At 37.4% G+C, this 17114-nt stretch overlaps 2 protein-coding genes across 4 annotated transcripts in view; one reads left to right on the forward strand and one right to left on the reverse strand.

The window, feature by feature from the left end:
* The first annotated feature begins 749 nt into the window (after nt 1–749).
* On the forward strand, nt 750–11822 carry rmnd5b (required for meiotic nuclear division 5 homolog B). Its single transcript, XM_079893469.1, has 10 exons — nt 750–835; nt 1667–1843; nt 3783–3925; nt 4406–4543; nt 4702–4802; nt 5465–5631; nt 5878–6043; nt 6863–6965; nt 7572–7726; nt 10289–11822. Exons 2-10 carry the CDS (start codon nt 1705–1707, stop codon nt 10350–10352), a joined length of 1176 nt encoding a protein of 391 aa, XP_079749595.1. The 5' UTR covers nt 750–835; nt 1667–1704; the 3' UTR covers nt 10353–11822.
* Nucleotides 11823–13725: 1903 nt separating this feature from the next.
* Nucleotides 13726–17114, reverse strand: part of n4bp3 (NEDD4 binding protein 3) — a 28546-nt gene continuing 25157 nt past the window's right edge. For all 3 annotated transcript variants that reach the window (XM_079892497.1, XM_079892498.1, XM_079892499.1), the window contains exons 4-5: nt 16772–17035; nt 13726–15620 (exon numbers count right to left, since the gene is read on the reverse strand). In XM_079892497.1, the coding sequence (XP_079748623.1) occupies nt 15063–15620; nt 16772–17035 (822 nt within the window). In that variant the 3' untranslated portion in view covers nt 13726–15062. The remainder of the gene's footprint in view (nt 15621–16771; nt 17036–17114) is intronic.

Consider the following 17114-nt stretch of genomic DNA (forward strand, 5'->3'; position numbering starts at 1 on the left):
GATGACAGTTTCCTGAGGACATTTGGGCAAAAAGATTGCTGCCATGTTAGAGACCCATGATTTTGTACTGTACCTTGTGCATAATAAATATTATAAGTAAAATTTTACAATAGAAACCAGTTTGCCATGGGTTTTTTTTTGGTTTTTTCTTCAACTGTCCTTATTGGGTATATGTGGTGGATCACACCAGAGAGTAGTTAATAAATGCTGAACTTTAAATGCTCAATAACGATTGCTGACAATGTCGTCGAAATGACAAAATCAAAAGTCAAAGACATAGCATTATATATTTGCATATATCCTAGACATTTCTCTTGTTTTTAACTTGGCATGTTATTGAAGACCAACAAGCATCTGCATACCATTAATAAAACTTGCATCGCAGTTGTAAAGAGCTGTTATACGATACAATATTTTGCAATAGGTCCAGTGAAAATCCTCTATACTAGTCCCCCCATAAGTTTATATAATTTAAGTCCCTGAGTACAGGCATGTTTTCTCAGATATTTATTACAGCTTCATATGTTTGTTTTACACTAAACCCTTCTAGTTTGCTGCTTTTAGATGGTCTCCAGTCTGGTGCCTGGTTTTATAGACAACTTTTAAACTAGTAAGACTGGGAAACCATCCAAGACCATCAAACTGGCCAAAGTTGTGATTTGTACACATGTATCGAAAGTGTGTTTGTGCTTTGTTGATCTTACTTTTGAGGTAAATCCATTTACACCTCCAGGCCGCGGGTGGCAGCAGAGCGTCAAACACGCACATCACTCCAGAAGAACAGACCCACTGCTTCGCTTCAGGGACGTCTGCTGGTCAAGTGGTGTCAAAACAGGCAAGAACATCATGTATTATTTAATTTACGCGTTTGATACAACCTTCTAAAATTCGTTCGAGGTCAGTACTAGGCTGACATGATTTAAATACCATCGTTAGCGTCAAAGAAGATGTTGAATGTGCGAGTTTTAGACTCGTTCCAATGGCTTGATGTTGTCCCGGTTATGCTAACAAGCTAACTGATTGTTTTGATTCTGTAGTATCTAATGTCAACCTACAATTTCAAAGATTTTCACAGTTTACTTCAAGTTGACATAATTGTCATTGCAGTGGCTTACTCAAACAGTTGAAATAAACTGAGAATGATAGATGTTGGCTATTTTAGCTCATCATTATGCAGTGTTTGGGCTGCATAACCCTGACCCCGGTAGAGGCTTTTTATACATTTGTTTTAAACCGAGAAATTCACTGTTGTTTATGATTGCTTAATTATGCATTGATACAGTATTGCTTTTATACTAGATTATCTAGATTCAATGTAAATATATATATATATATATATTTTACTCAAGGTGTCAGTCTGATTTTTTGGCAATCTTGCCTTCCCTGGAATCCATTTACTGACCCATTGGCTTGATTTAATCAGCACTCAGTCATGAGATATATATATACTAATATATATATATATATATATATATATATATATATATATATATATTAGTCATAAGTTCCATCATACCAACCTGAACCAGATGATTAACAAATTTATGTTATTGCATTTTGTGTTTTATTCAACTAATTCCTGGAACGAGCAACCTAGATATGTGTTAGTAGACACCTAATGTAGTAGGTGTGTAAAAAAATCCTTTTATTTGATGTTGTTTTGCAGGACGTTGTGTGTGTGTGTAAGCTGTTACGGCTGTGCTGATGGAGCAGTGTGCGTGTGTGGAACGGGAGCTCGAGAAGGTGCTACACAGGTTTGTCACGTATGGGCATCAGTCAGAAGAACGGCTGGATGAACTCCTGAGGAACGTCTGTGAGCTGAGGAGTCGATTGGTTGCCTACGGTGAGCTCTGAGTCTGCTTGGACACCATCATTTGTGCTTTGGTACAATATGAGCCTCTGGTAGTTCGATATCTATACCTTAGGCAACAAAACAGCTATTGGTGACTGATGAAATCAATTCTTGGAGATTCATTTGAATGACGCACATGTGACATCAGTCAGATATCAATTAGAATATATGTGTAGTTACACTTGTTTGAGTGTAGTAGTGAGTAATTTGAATAAACTACATGTACATGCTATAGGGTTAGGGTTTGGTTTAGGGTTGGTTGCATGCAATGGTAACACTTTACAATAAGGTTTCATTAGTTAACATTATTAAACTACATTAAACTACAACTTCAACATTTACTAATACATTTATTAAAATCAAAAGTTGTGTTTGTTAAAGTCCCCCTGTGGTCAAAATCAAGTTTTTAATGTTGTTTATATGTCTATGTGGTGTTTTTAATGTGCTGAGCCATTGCTGATTATTTTCTCCTTAAACTGCAGTTTAAAAAAGACAGTCTCAAAAACGAGGTTTAAAATCGCTGGTGTTTCTGACGTCACAAACTACCTTGCAACCAATCACATCAACGTGCCAGCGGGCTTTAGTAGAACATTAACAGCGAACTAGAAGGGGAGTCTCAAAAGATGCCAGGTTATCCCGGTATATTTCTTTGTTTAGGCTATATGAAAATCCGGGTAAATTTAGTAATTTATGTTATTATAAACTAAATGCCTTTCTCCACTTACGTTCTGAGTTGTTCAAATGATTGTTAGAAGGCAGACTGAGATGGCGAATGGGAATATAGTTTGTGTAACATTAGCAACACATTATTAGCTGTTTGATAACAGAGTCAAGCAAAAGACTAATCTTAAGAATTACCGTTATGTGTCCGACATTGTAAAGAGCGATGTCATTGTGTAGCGTTTACCTCAGTAAGTTGGCCGAGTGAATCTGTGAGCTGGCGTGAGTGGAGGCGGGGCTAATTAGCATATTCATAGTCCCCTGTATACTAAATGAAGCAAGGGTGTAGAGTTGGATTCAAGCTATTTTAAGCCATAAAGAATTTTCTTTCATTGGAAAAAAAAACGCTTAAATATGTCATTTTGGTGATCAAAGATGAGTTTTAAGGGATAAAGTGATTGACTGCTGGGTGACTTTAACATTAGTTAATTCACTGTGAAGTAACATAAACAAACAATGAACATCTGTATTTTATTAACTAATGTTAACAAATACAGTAACAAATGTATTGCTCATGGTTAGTTCCTGTTAGTTAATACATAAACTAATGTTAACAAATGAAACCTTATTGTAAAGTGTTACCCATGTAATTATGCATAATTCATAGTTATTACTGTGTTAACTACATGTAACGTGTAACAAGGACGCAAAGTGTTACCTATATGTGCATATGTATAAAGACAAGGGACAAAAGTTAATTTGTAGAAGAATATGGTATTTCATTAATTTCCTTCCTCCTTTCATTCGTGATAGAAAATAATTACAATGCCTCATCCGCTGAATAGCACCACATTCGTACTGAAATTTGCTAAATGATGTTATCATACTTTGGTAAATTTGTGGCACAGTGGTACTGTTATAGCCTGTTATCAACTTGTGAGAGAGTGATTCATATGTCAATGCTTATATATGAAAACAAGTCTAAAGAGGAGGAGGAGGAAGTCAACCAAGTGCCTTTTCAGCTTTGAAAAAAGCCTATTCAGTGACATCAAGTCAGGAACAATAGGTGTACTTTAGATGCCTGCATAAATAATAGCCTGCAGTGCAAACAAACATGCAATGTTTAGCTGAATAACCTCCTAGCCCACACTTCAAGCTTGTAGATGGTTATATAAGCATAACTCTGTTACATAGATGAGTCACAGTAGAAATGTCTGTTTCAGATCAAAGTTCGCTTAGCTGCTATATTTCATTGAACTTCCATTCCTAGGTGTACAAGATGCGGATTTGTCAGTGCTCCATCAAACAATGGCCCAGTGCTGCAAGGAAATCAAAGAAACTGTGCAGATGCTCGCCTCAAGGCATAAGGACATCCATGGCAGTGTGTCGAAAGTGGGAAAAGCGATTGACAGAGTAAGAGTTTGATATCTGAATTGTTTATGTTGTTAATTTAATTACATCAATATTAAAAGCACGTTAAACAGTTTATCTAAGTCGAGGTTTCCCAAACTGGGGTTTGCGAACCCCTAGGAGTTTTGTGAGGGAACTGCAGGTCGTTCTTGATTGATGAAAGCTAATAAATAATTAAACCATAAAAATGCTCAAATAAATGACTTACTAATAAAAGGTTAAATATTTTATTTGTCATTATCTGGCAGGAGAGAACCGTGAACATGAAAATATGTTGTTCAATTATTGAAATATTACTGCTTTGGACATTCCCAATCCCATTCCTCCTCTCTTTTCCCAGTAGTTTCTGATTGCTTTCTACTTTCTTTGTTAAAAATAATAAAGAACTGCTCAAATTCTGTACTACATTGATAATGAAATTTGCCTTGTAGTAAATAATGTGTGATTGAAAATGTGTATTAAATGCTGTGTTCTCTTGTCCAGAACTTTGATGCGGAGGTGAGTGCAGTTGTAGCTGAGAATGTCTGGGACTCTCCAGAGAGGCAGAAATACCTCAGTGAAACTATCGTAGAGCACCTGTATCGACAAGGCATGCTGAGTGTTGCAGAGGACCTCTGCCAGGTATGCTTTTCTTTGATATTATTCTAAAAATGAGTGTGTGTTTCTGTAAACATTGCTATTCTTCATATTTCTGTTAACTTCTGGATGTATAAGTGCTTGTATTTTGTTGACAATTTGATCCTGGCATTGACATTGAGTGTTTCAATCTGACTTCACAGGAGTCTGGTGTAGTAATCGACATGAGCATGAAACAGCCATTTCTGGAGCTCAACCGCATTTTAGAGGCTTTAAGAACACAAGATCTCAGACCAGCTTTAGAGTATGTGTCCTGTCTGTCTGCTTTCTACTGCCCACTTTTACTTTTTATTTTATCCTCATGTACACTACGTTTCAAAAGTTTTGGGTCAGTACAGATTTTTTTTCAAAATAAATTAATACTTCAGTAAGGATGCATTAAATTGGTCAAAAGTGACAGTAAAGACATCTATGTTTTCAAAAAAAAAAATGCTGTTCTTTTAAACTTTCTATTTTTTATATTTCTAAGGCATCATGGTTTCCACAAAATAATAAGCAGCACAACTGTTTTCAACATTGATAATAATAAAACCAGCACCAACTGAGGAGATTAGAACGATTTCTAATGGCTGCTTCAAATTCAGATTTACCATCATAGGAATAAATTACATTTTAAAACAGTTATTTTAAATGGTTATACTATTTCACAATATTACTGTTTTACTCTATTTTTTTTTTATTAAAAAAAAATGCAGCCTTGGAGAGCATGAGAGATTTCTTTCAATATGTTAATAAAATACTGACCCCAAACTTTTCTATGTTAGTTTATCTATGCACATCCTCTCATACCCTGGATTCCTTCAGAACATTGCATTGGATGGGGTGTGGTTTACAATATTGGTTTGTTGTTGTATATTTCAGGTTAGTAGTTTAATGGTTATTTTGGTTGTATGATTGCTGTGGTAGGTGGGCGGTGACAAACCGTCAGAGGCTGCTGGATCTGAACAGCACCCTTGAGTTCAAGCTTCACAGACTCTATTTCATCAGCCTGCTCAACGGGGGCATCAGCAAACAGCAGGAAGCTTTACAGTACGCACGCCATTTCCAACCGTTTGCCTCACAGCATCAGAGAGGTGAGGAAAGGTTCAGCCCTGAATTGATGAAAAACTACCTCTTTAACCTCAACAAGGCTTTTATGTAAACGTGGGTGGAACCAAATCACAATTGGGGCTGTTTTACCAGTAATGTCATTACTTGAAGCAGTTATTTTGTTCATTTGAAAGTTCTTAGTGAATTGACAGCTGTATTACACTACCTGATTCATTGTTATGAACAAAGTCTGAGATGACATCTGAGCCTTGTTTGTGTGTGCTCTCTAGATATTCAGATCTTAATGGGTAGTCTAGTGTACCTCCGCCATGGGATCGAGAACTCTCCGTACCGCAGTCTGCTGGAGACGGATCAGTGGGCAGAGATCTGTAACATCTTCACACGGGATGCTTGCGCCCTGCTTGGACTCTCTGTGGAGTCCCCACTCAGTGTCAGGTCAGAACAAAAGTCTTAATCTCTCCTCATCGTGTAGGATTTTAAACGTAGGCCCTAACCAATGATTACTTGGATGTCAAGCCTTCTGAAGAACATCTGAATTCATTCATGTCTTGAAGTCTTTATACAAGTTTTAGATGGAGATCAATAGAATGGAACAAAACGCAAGGGTCTTGAGGCAAGCTTTTAAAAGTTTAACGTTAAAAAGGTTTAACTTGAAAGGCCACTTTTTGTAGTGTTTATTCAGTGCTTTACTCATCTGCATAATTTACTGTTAAAAAGTTTGGGATTGGTAAGATTTTGTTTTTGAAAGTCTCTTGTGTGAAATATTACTGCATTTCAAATTTTAAAATGTAATTTTCAGCAGTTATTACTCCAGTCTTTAGTGTCACTTGATCCTTTAGTGTCACTTGATCACTTGAAATCATTCTAATATGCTGATTTGATGCTCAAGAAACATTTCTAATTATCAATGTTGAAAACAGTTGTGCTGTTTAATATTCTTGTTTTCAGGATTGTTTGTTGAAATGAAAGTAAGAAAATACAGCATTTATTTGAAATGGAAATCTTTTGTAAACCTTTTAAACTTTTGCAGTTTATCTATCTCCATGGGTGGCTTTTCTCTGTAAATATTGATGTATATGATCGATTGCAATTCGGCACGTCATGTAATTAATTAGGTTAAAATTTATCGATTTACAGTCATACTCTGTTTTAGGCAATTACTTGCTATTTGTATTGACAGTAAAAGCTTTTCTTAGCATGAATTATGTATGCTTTATTACTAAATCCTGTTTTGATTGTCTGACTCTCCATCAGTTTTGCTTCCGGCTGTATGGCGCTGCCTGTTCTCATGAACATCAAACAGGTTATTGAACAGAGACAGTGCAGCGGTGTTTGGACACACAAGGATGAGCTGCCAGTAAGTCTTTCTCTTTACCTTTAATGCTTGATCTAAAGGTTTTAAATGTCTAAATGTCTTTGTTTAAATATTGTACTTGTATGAATTGTAATATGAAATGTTTACATTATAATTAGGGATGCACTATTGACTTAGAACAAGATTTACTGATACCAACAGTTTTTGTAAACCCTGATAATAAATTATACAACACAAATAATTGATTAAAATAATTATTTACACAATAAAATCAAATAAAATAATCTCTATAGTATGTTTTTATGACCAGCTGAGATATGGAAAATAAAGTGATATTCATTTGTGTATGGCAGACAAATTTAAACCAATGGACTACTAAAATTAAGATTGATAAATCAACATATTCTATTCATCTCCTTATTCAGACTGTTCTAAGTTATTATAAACAGAAAACACTGAAACATAAAATAAACCGGATTAATTAATTATATCCATGTCTGATATGTGCTTCCTTTTTATTGGCCAATGATTGGCGAATACATCTGCTAATTTATAATTAATAATGAATAATTGTGATAATTTCAAAGACATGAATGCTTTATCAATTCACCCCTGCTCTCTGTGTTTGTTTGTGTCTGTGTGTGTTAGATTGAAATAGACCTGGGGAAGAAGTGCTGGTATCACTCTGTGTTTGCCTGTCCTATCCTGAGGCAGCAGACATCAGAGAGCAATCCACCCATGAAGCTCATCTGTGGACATGTCATATCCAGAGACGCTCTTAACAAACTCACCAATGCTGGAAAGTAAGACTCTGACTTGTGCATCACCTAGACACAAACGAAGTGTACTTCACTCTACATTTACTTTTAAAGTTTAATCTGTGCTGGCAAACTGACCCCAGACCTGATGCCTGATGATTTAAAAATTGCACTCTGCAGTTGTTGCTACTAGCAGTAGCGGTAATTGACAGATAAAGCTTTTTAAGTGTGTCATTCTTTTAATGTTAATAAGGACCTATTATGCTTTTTTACATTTTCAACTTTCTTTAGTATGTAATGTTGCTGTTTGAGCATGAAAAAGGTCTGCAAAGTAGGGCTGTAATCAACCAAAGAAAATCTTGGTCGACTAAAGTCCTGAAATTTTCGACTAAAAATCGACTAAAAATGACGTTAGGAAAAAAAAAACCTTTAAATTAATTAGCTGCGCACTGTGCGCCTTGTTGTCCGCCTAAATGAATTATAAATAAACATAAAAAAACTAGTAGGCTATTTGCAGTATTAAATCGTTTTTGACGTAATTATTTTGCACTGAAATGAGTCTGATACACGAGTCTGTCGGCTCTGGCAGCGTTGCTTCACGTGCACCTGCGCAATATCAGATCAGATCAGAGCCTATGATTTCTGAAAATAGTACTATGTTGTCAACTAGTGATATCATGACAAGAACTTTTGAGGAATATGTAACATAATTTAGACAATTGTTTTTGTCATATGTATTATAATAACTGACAGACACTATAATTTCAGCCGCTCTGTGCAGCTCGCGAACATAGAAGCTCAGCTTCGCGGCTGAGACACGAATAGACTATTAACTTAAAGGGTACATAACATGCACAGTTTCACCTAATCTCATGTTAATCTTGAGTACCTATAGAGTAGTAGTGTATCCTTAATATCTCAAAAAAGTGTTTAGTTTTATTATATTTAGAAAAGAAAAATACAGCTTTCCGATTCTCTCCGGAAAAAGCCGAGGTCCTGGAGGCGGAGCTATAGAGTCAAGCGGTAGCTTTCCAGCAAAAGACAGAAATCTGATCCAGTTGTACTTACATGAATGGGGTCTTTTATCACTGGGACCGCTCCACGTTTTAATAGCAAACGATTTGCAAATCCAGCGTCGACCTGGGCCTTGTTAATAAAACATTCGTCACTGAAACGACCAGAACACACAACCGCACTTCCTACACTCCGTTGCTGCCCCGGAAAAACAAACTGCATCCACTGTTCCTGTAACACTGGGTTCTTTGGAAAACTGAACACGGTAAGCTTTCCCTCACATCCAAATACACACTTTTTTGGAGACATTCTTGAACAAATCCTATGCAGTGCTGCCGATGATTTCCTGTTGAAGCGCGTTGATGTGCGCGGTCTCGCTCTCCTCTAGTCGACGTGCTCGCGGGCGAGCTTTTCCGGGAGAAATGCTCATATAAGGAGTTGCACTCTGATCTACGTCATTAGATCCACGATCTAAAAAAAACCAGCCGAAACTTGTACCAACCCGGAAGTAAGATTTTCAGCATAGAAATTCTCCGTTATTCGTCCAAAATATTTTTTTAAAACTTTGCCCATGTTTAGCATGAGAATCTATCTCTTTAACACTGTAAACAACTCTGAATACATGAAACACCATTGCACCCCCCCTTTAAAGCTTTTACTCTTAAACACAAAAGGCACGTCCACTTTAATAAAAAAAAAATAAAAGTATTAAACAAACCAGATCAAGTAATAATATTCAGCAAACCTTCTAGTAGCCTACTTTCTTCAATCTGTCTCTCTTCTCCAGTGGGTTGGGCTAATCCAAAAGAAGTGTAAACAAGGGGGGTGTTCTGAAGACAGACTGTTACCTGTGAAACAGGGGTGCTCTGAAAACACCCCCATTAGCAATTAGTGCTTTCCACCTGATGAAATGAATGCGGCAAAACTAATGAAATGAATGCGGCAAAAAATCGACCAATCAGAATTTTGGTCGAGCCAGAACGTATCGACCAAATAATCGACTAATCGACTGGGAGATTACAGCCCTACTGCAAAGTCACCAAACACAGTCACTCCAAAGCGAATTATTCTCTATATCAGTAAACACTGTTTCTGAACTCCCTGAAACGCCTTCATTGTAGTCCTGAGTTTTCTTGCGGGATTGTACACGTCACAATATTCCTCATTCCAATCATTCCCGCCCAAGGCAATGCAAAACAAAGAGACGATGCCTGGTTGAGTTGCGTTAGTAGTGTTGAAACTCGCTTTTATGGTAAGGGGAGTAACATTTACGAAACGCGTTTGAAGCTATTGACCAATCACAACACGCTTTTTTGGAAGGAGGGACTTCGTAGAGACAGGAACTAAACAGTGTTAGTGACAGACTGGGAAGAGAGGTGCTGCAACAATGTAAAATATATGAAGAATAAGGTGTTTTTTGAACATTCAAGCATGAGAACCTATTAGCAACCACATAGCAATGCCCTGGCATCCATTGTTTGGTGCTATTAATCACACTTCACCTTTTGAACCAATTTCATTGTTGTTCTTCAATGTTTTCAGTTATAAATGTATTATTTTCCTCACTGACGATGTCTTAAACTCTCTTCCCAGGCTTAAATGTCCATATTGTCCTATGGAGCAGAATCCATCAGATGCCAAACAGATCTTCTTCTGATGTATTTTTTCGGAGCGTAGCCGAATGACGTGTTGAAGGCCTCTTGGAGCCGCAGTTAGAATGATCCTCATTCACTGGCATGACGAGCCTTCTGTGGCGGCTTCTCCCCCGTGACGCCACCTCCCTCTCCAAAGCTTTTAGTTGACAGAGGCCGGTGGCCATGGCAACATACCTGTAGAACCCGAGTCAGTAAGTGTACCTAACGAGGAAAAGATTGTGCGGATCATTCATTTGTTAACATGGCCTAGTATAAACAGGCTTTTATGAGTATGTATGTGTGTGCGCATTTGCTTCCTCTTCGTTTGTTTTAATTGCAGAGTATTTTTAAGTTTCCATGATATATCACCTCGCTTTTTCTTTCTTTGTGACTTTTATTAAGCGAATGGGCGTGATGCATCTGTGTGGGTGACTTCTTGCCAGAAAATATCCACAGTTTCCTCTTTTGAGATCACATTTAAATTCATGAACGGGGATTCTTTGCACGTGTACGTGATTGAAATGGGTTTTCAGTATGTATATTAAGAATGACAGAATAAAAATAAGGATTGATGAACGGGTGCCTGTTGATTCTAAACAAATGACGTCTCTCTTCCCAATGTAATAAAGGCTGTAATTGGAGTGAATGGCGTTTTGATTAGTGCATCAGTGTGAATATTCATCAGAGATCAGAGGATTTGTGCGTGCAGATTGTGATCTGGTCGGATGTCAGAGGAAACCTCTTTGTCCAAGCTATGTGTCTTGCTCTGGTTTTTTTTTTTTTTTTTTTTTAGTTTAATAAATATAAAGCAGTGATTTGTGATGGTATAACTTTTCATTAGTATAATTACATATGTAATGTATTTAAACACTTGCACACACAGATTGGACTGGGCTTACATTAGCTCTCACAGCTTCGGGCTCCTCTGCTTACATAATCAAAACACACACGCTGATTCGAGAAATGCATCCTCTGCAGACAGTTGCATTAGCGATTGAATCTTTGCCAGCATAACGTAATGAAACTATATGCCCGTTAATGTACATTTGATGGTAGACTGACTGTGTTTTGACGTTCCCCCATAAAGATGAGACTTTCCAGATGTTTCGCATTATCCCTGAATGTAAAGTTCACTGTTTATATCCGTATAGGTGAAGGGAGACCGTTGAATAATATTGTATCCCTCAGGATATTCATCAAATGCTCACTGGCTTTAACACAATGTAACTGCTAATTGTCCCGTTCCACTTTGAGATCGATATCTGGAAATGTGCATGCCGAAGCGGAATGTGTGGTTTGTAAATTGCTCTTTTACAGTGATTGAATGAAAATGACATTTCAAAGCCCTGCCCACCTCAAGCTTTTCTGACAGATGTGATCCAGACCTGAGACTCAGTCACCTATCAGAGAGAGAGAACCTTTCCCAGAGCTCTTTGACATTCTCGAAGGTCGGGCATGTACCAGCACACCTATGTTCTTCAGCAAACAATGTCTGATCCCCCCCCCCGCCCCCCTCTATTTTGGTAAAGGCAAAGGCTGTCCTCTTGTTTAAAGCCTTTAAGAGGTGTGTGAGTGCTGTGTGGCCACTGACGTGCTGATAATAAACGTTGTCTGTTATTTCTTTTAGTAGACAATCATTTATTACCTCCCTGAAATTTGTAAGATCAAAGCAGAGTATTGTGAGTTTAAGGAAGTGTTTTCATTCAGTGATTGAGAAATGACTCTGCTTTCTCTACTAACTACTGCAAGGCAACTATTGTAAATATTTATCTTCTAACAGTACAGTATGTTTATTATACTTGCATCTAAATAATAAAAAGATTTATACTCAGCTTTTGAGTTTTCTGTCTGCCTCTACAAACAAGTTTTATAAATGAATGCATTTTACAGTCGTCTTTTAGCCCTCTGAAGCATGATGCAGTTTTTAACCATCAAAAGTGCTCTAGAATATTTTATACCGAATATTATTATGCAATCATTTATCTTTTTTACTATCTATTATTATGCAATAATGCAAATGCAATGATTATATAGGATCAAAAGACTTTTACATTGTTTCAAAGATTTCGATTTCAAACAAATGCTGTTCTTTTTTTACTTTTTCAAAGAATATTTAAAAAATGCATCACGGTTTCCATTAAAATCATGTGACACTGAAAATTGGAGTTTTACTGGATTTTTGATCAAATATGCAGACTTGGTGAGCATAAAAGACTTCTTTAAAAACAGTTACAGTAATGTATGTTCATAATTGTTGTAGGTTAATTGTTTATGACATGTTCTTTGCTTCACTGTAAACTGGCTTTGATTTATTTGTTGATGTTATGGGCATAAAAATACTTCCTTACTGAAACTTGAAAACAAAAGCCAGCAAACTGTTTTAAATGAGATGTTGACCCTTTACTCCCACAAGAGGGAAACCTCAGTTCACTGGAGATGCTATGAGGGCTCACCATGTCAAGACGTCCTACAGTCACAATGGCCAGAAGGAAATTTACTGGGATTTATGAAGAAAAAAAAAAAGACTTTCAGAAGTTGTTTTGATTATTTTTATACTATTAAAGCTTAATCTTTGTTGTAATAAAAAAGTTGACAATCTGTTAAAAAATTCCTTTGAAATTGTGACAATAACGTACAGCAAAGTTTATGTTTTTCCCATTAAGGATCTAACTCTCACAAACCTTTATAAAAAACTTTACAGGTTTTCGCCTTTAAAAAGCAGTGGTTCTTAAATCCGGTCATGGTGCATAAAAAAGAGAGCTTAAGTAGATAATGAACCCTAGGGGGCAAAGCTATGAATATAGATGAGATAAAAGCAGTATTTTTTCCGTTTATTTAATATATTTTTTCTCAAAAGCCAGTTTTTAAACTTAGCCCTGTTGCTTTTCTCACACTTTTAATACCAGTGAATAACTTCTTGATTCTGAAGGAGCAACTTAAGTCTCTACCTGAAGACAGAATAGACAGACTCCTTATTGTCCGATTGACAATGGCCCATTCTGATCCATGGAGCACAAAATTCCTCTCGGTAAAGCTGGATCTGATGTGCAGGTGTGCAGGGCTGTGTCACATTCTTCCTCTGAGAGCTGGCCCACATGGATTCCCACAACTGCCCCTTACATGTTTGTTTAATAAAACTTTTTTTTTTAGCTAATTTCTTACCATATGGAAACACCTGTCCTGAGATATCACGCAGAATAGTAGACCTAGTACCTAAAATAAAATATGAAATTCTTATTTTCTGCCTGTCAATCATTTTGCACGTCGTAAGTGGGCTGTCCATATATGAGAAGCCGGAAGCGCGATAGATGAATTTGGACTTTCGTGAGTTCTTAAAGTCTATGGTTTGCAAGAAAAAGAGAAAAATAAAGAGAAGACAGCGACGGGAAAAAACATCAGTAAAACATTTAATTGCTGGAGGGAGCTTTAAAAGTGAAAATAGCTTGAAAACAGAATCAGAGCGGAACGCGCACGTCCCTAGCTACGCCCCTGGTTACACCAAAGCGTCAGGTTTGTAAAGATGGGGCGTGTCTAATTCGACAGATGTTATAAAAAGGTGTGGCATAGTCTATCTTTAAATGGATTGCGCATACTTTGACATATTTACCCCCAAAATCTGATTATAAAAGTAAAATAAATCTTTTAATTGGGCTGGACTCCTGGTCTATTCAGATCTGCAGTTTTTTTCTGCATATCCTGCAGTTTCTGTCTGGGCTTGGAGTCCAGCCCAATAAAATATAGTGTATGTGAAAGAAACTACTAATTGGAAGACACATTTTAAACTTTTATTTTACACTAACTGGAAGACACATTTTAGAGCTTTTTTACAGAACAAGGGGGGGAATAATCTTCAGTCAATTTAAAGAAAATGGCAAGGTTTATGCAACTTTGAGGTAAAGAACACCATACGTGTATAGTACAAATCTATACAATTAGTTCATGAAATATAATATGAAAATCAGTAGTTTTTAACAATTAAGTCACAGTATAGTTGTCTATGTGAAGATTTAATACCGTAGGATCTAAGCTTACTCTTACGATTACTGAAGACTTTTCGACAGTCCTGTGCACACAATGGCATCAAACTTACCAGAATTTTCGTTTCACATTCATGCAGATATAAACATCTTAGGTCAAAAGAACAGAAAAACCCAGCAGCGCACATCAATAGACATAGTAGCAGAAATGCTTCTATATGGATCAGCTGTTGACATTTTTTCCAATGCGAAGGACAACTTGCACAAGTTGTGTGCATTTAAAGTGCATCATGCGTTTTAGGGAATGCACACTTAACCGATTTCATTCTTTGAATAATATGATGTCTTGTATTATCCGGTACCTAAAGCCCAAAATACAGAATCAATGAAATAATAGTGCTAGAACACTCCAGTCAAGCTAATTTAAAGCATCTATTGGTTTTTAATTAAACCATTGTAAATGATTTAGGATCTGAAAACAAATATTGTGTTTAAAATCAAATCTGAGATTATTTATCATTTCATTTTTGCCAAAAGAATAGTTTTGATGATTCAGATTTTTCAACAAAATTCATTTAAATCCTTCTGTCATACAAAACAGCACATAATATTCAGCTTGCGCCTCTATTTGGTACACTTTTTGGTCAAACTTGTATAGATTATTTATTTATAGTTTATTCATTGTCTCAGAAGTGAAACGGGATCCAGAGCTGTTGTCGTCAATCTAATCTCAGATGCCAAAGATCATTTGCAAAGTCAGATTTCAGAGGACTCAATCCTCTCTATCCAGGGCAGACCGGTGGGCGGCTTTGCTTCCTCTTCTCCGCCCCCTGCTCCCCCCTCTTCCACTCTGGCCCAGCCCCCTCTCAGCATTGCCAGTTCTTTCTCTAAGGCCTCATTCTTGTGGTACATCTCCAGGTAGCTGGCCTGCAGTTCCTTCTGGTAGCGTATCACCTTCTCCTTCTCGTTCTGCCATGTGCTTCTCTCATTTTCAAAAGCTGAAGTCTGCGCCTCGTTCTGGCGCCTTTCCAGCAGCAGTTCAGCTCTGAGACGCTCCTCCGTGGCACTGGCTCCTCCAGTCTCACCCGCATCCGCTCGAGTGTCCTCGAAAGCAGGCAAGGGGCATTTCCGGCGGGCGCCCTGTAGGGCCATCTGCAGCATGTCGATCTGGCTGTCCTTGCTCTGGATCTGATTGCGCGCCTCGTGCAGCTGAGTCTTTAAGAGGAAGATATCGCTCAGCTTCTGAGTGACCTCTGCCTGAGAGTCCCGGAACTGTTGCTTCAGTAAAGCGATTTCTCCAGACTTCTGGCAGACCTATTAAATCAATAAAATTTAGTCATTCTCGCAAATATACATAGTCCAAAAATGAACGATTTGAGAATATTGTTCACAAGAGGCTGTCAGTGATAGTTCCTATCCTTTGTTTTAATAATGCTAGGCTTATTAGGGGTTTGTCCAGATAGGCAATACAAATCTGTCTTTCTGTCACTCATTCAAATCCATTTAGCTGTTTGATGTCTGAACTGAGCAAATCCGAACCACATCCATATGAAGTTATGTGGTTAGAAATCTGATTAAAGTCTGATTTTTGGAATTGCATTTAAATTCTCAACAGTCAGATCAGATTTCAAGTAGTTTTTATGTAATAGTAGTAACAGTAGTAATAGTAGTAATCAAGTAGTTATTCCATGATAACGTTTTTTTTTTTGTGATGATTAACTATGGGTATGTTTACATGAGAACAATGTACTAAAAACGGAAAAGTTTTTCCTTTGCATTTTTTGCGTATAGAGACCATTGTCAAAATGATCCCGTTCACAAGGCTCGGCGATTAAAAATGCTGTATTAAGCATGCCAGGCCAATAGATGGCGATATCACTTTGTAAAGCAACACCACGCACCTATAGACTGATGCATGCGCATCGTTTTCACAAATGTCCGTTTTTTGTTGTTTACACAGAGATGATAACAGTATCGTTTTCAAAATGTTTTACATTTTTAGTTGAAAACAGTGTCGTGTGAACCCTACATGTATGTCGTGATCTGTAAACAGTTTAATTGGTCTTCTGAATGCTTATCATCTCTGTGACGAGATTCCCATACAATCTCAGAGGCAAAATTTCTATCATTCGTCATTCTCTCTGTCTCTACAAAGATATTGACTTTTTAATTTCTTTTTTTGCATTTACGTCTCAAGTCATTACTATGGCAACTGATATATATCAGATATTGGCTACACTGTTTGAACAAACAGCTCTGGTTGCTTGTAAAATGACAGTGTGGACAGTCAGCTCTAAACATCTGATTTAGATTTTCATTATGGTCAGCATGAACAAACTAACAAGCAATACATGATGCGTCCCTTCATTTATCATCCAACTAAAGGTTACTTTTTTCTTTTATCTCCTCCGCAGTTTTCTGAAATCCCCAAAGCTCTGAACAGATAGCTCTGACTTAATGCATACCTCCCATTGGGTCTCTTCCAGTTGGGGATTAATGTTCTGGCTTTGTCCCGCTGGGCTTTGACTTTTCAGGGTCTGGCACTCCAGCCTGACAGAATCCAGCTCCTCCTGCAGCCGGTTGCGTTCCTGCTGTACCTTATACAGCTGCAGCTGCAGGTTTCGCTGGGAACGCTGGGACTGCTGGGATACCTGGCGCAGTTTGGCGGTGTACAGGTGTTTCAGTTCTGTAACCTCCTTCTCCCAGAGCCGCTGCTTCCCTTCAAAAACCTACAAGAGCACACAAACACAGTTTTGAATTTTTTTGTTTCAGCTTTATTTGTCATTCCAATTTTGTGTACATTCTATG

The sequence above is a fragment of the Squalius cephalus genome, assembly GCF_949319135.1.
Source record: "Squalius cephalus genome assembly, chromosome: 14".
Taxonomy (NCBI): Eukaryota; Metazoa; Chordata; class Actinopteri; order Cypriniformes; family Leuciscidae; genus Squalius; species Squalius cephalus.

Coding starts and splice junctions, on each gene's coding strand:
- rmnd5b (XM_079893469.1), top strand. CDS start 1,705: ATGGAGCAGTGTGCGTGTGTGGAACGGGAGCTCGAGAAGGTGCTACAC. Junction 6,044..6,862: donor GAGTCCCCACTCAGTGTCAG/GTCAGAACAAAA, acceptor ACTCTCCATCAG/TTTTGCTTCCGGCTGTATGG. Junction 6,966..7,571: donor CACACAAGGATGAGCTGCCA/GTAAGTCTTTCT, acceptor TGTGTGTGTTAG/ATTGAAATAGACCTGGGGAA.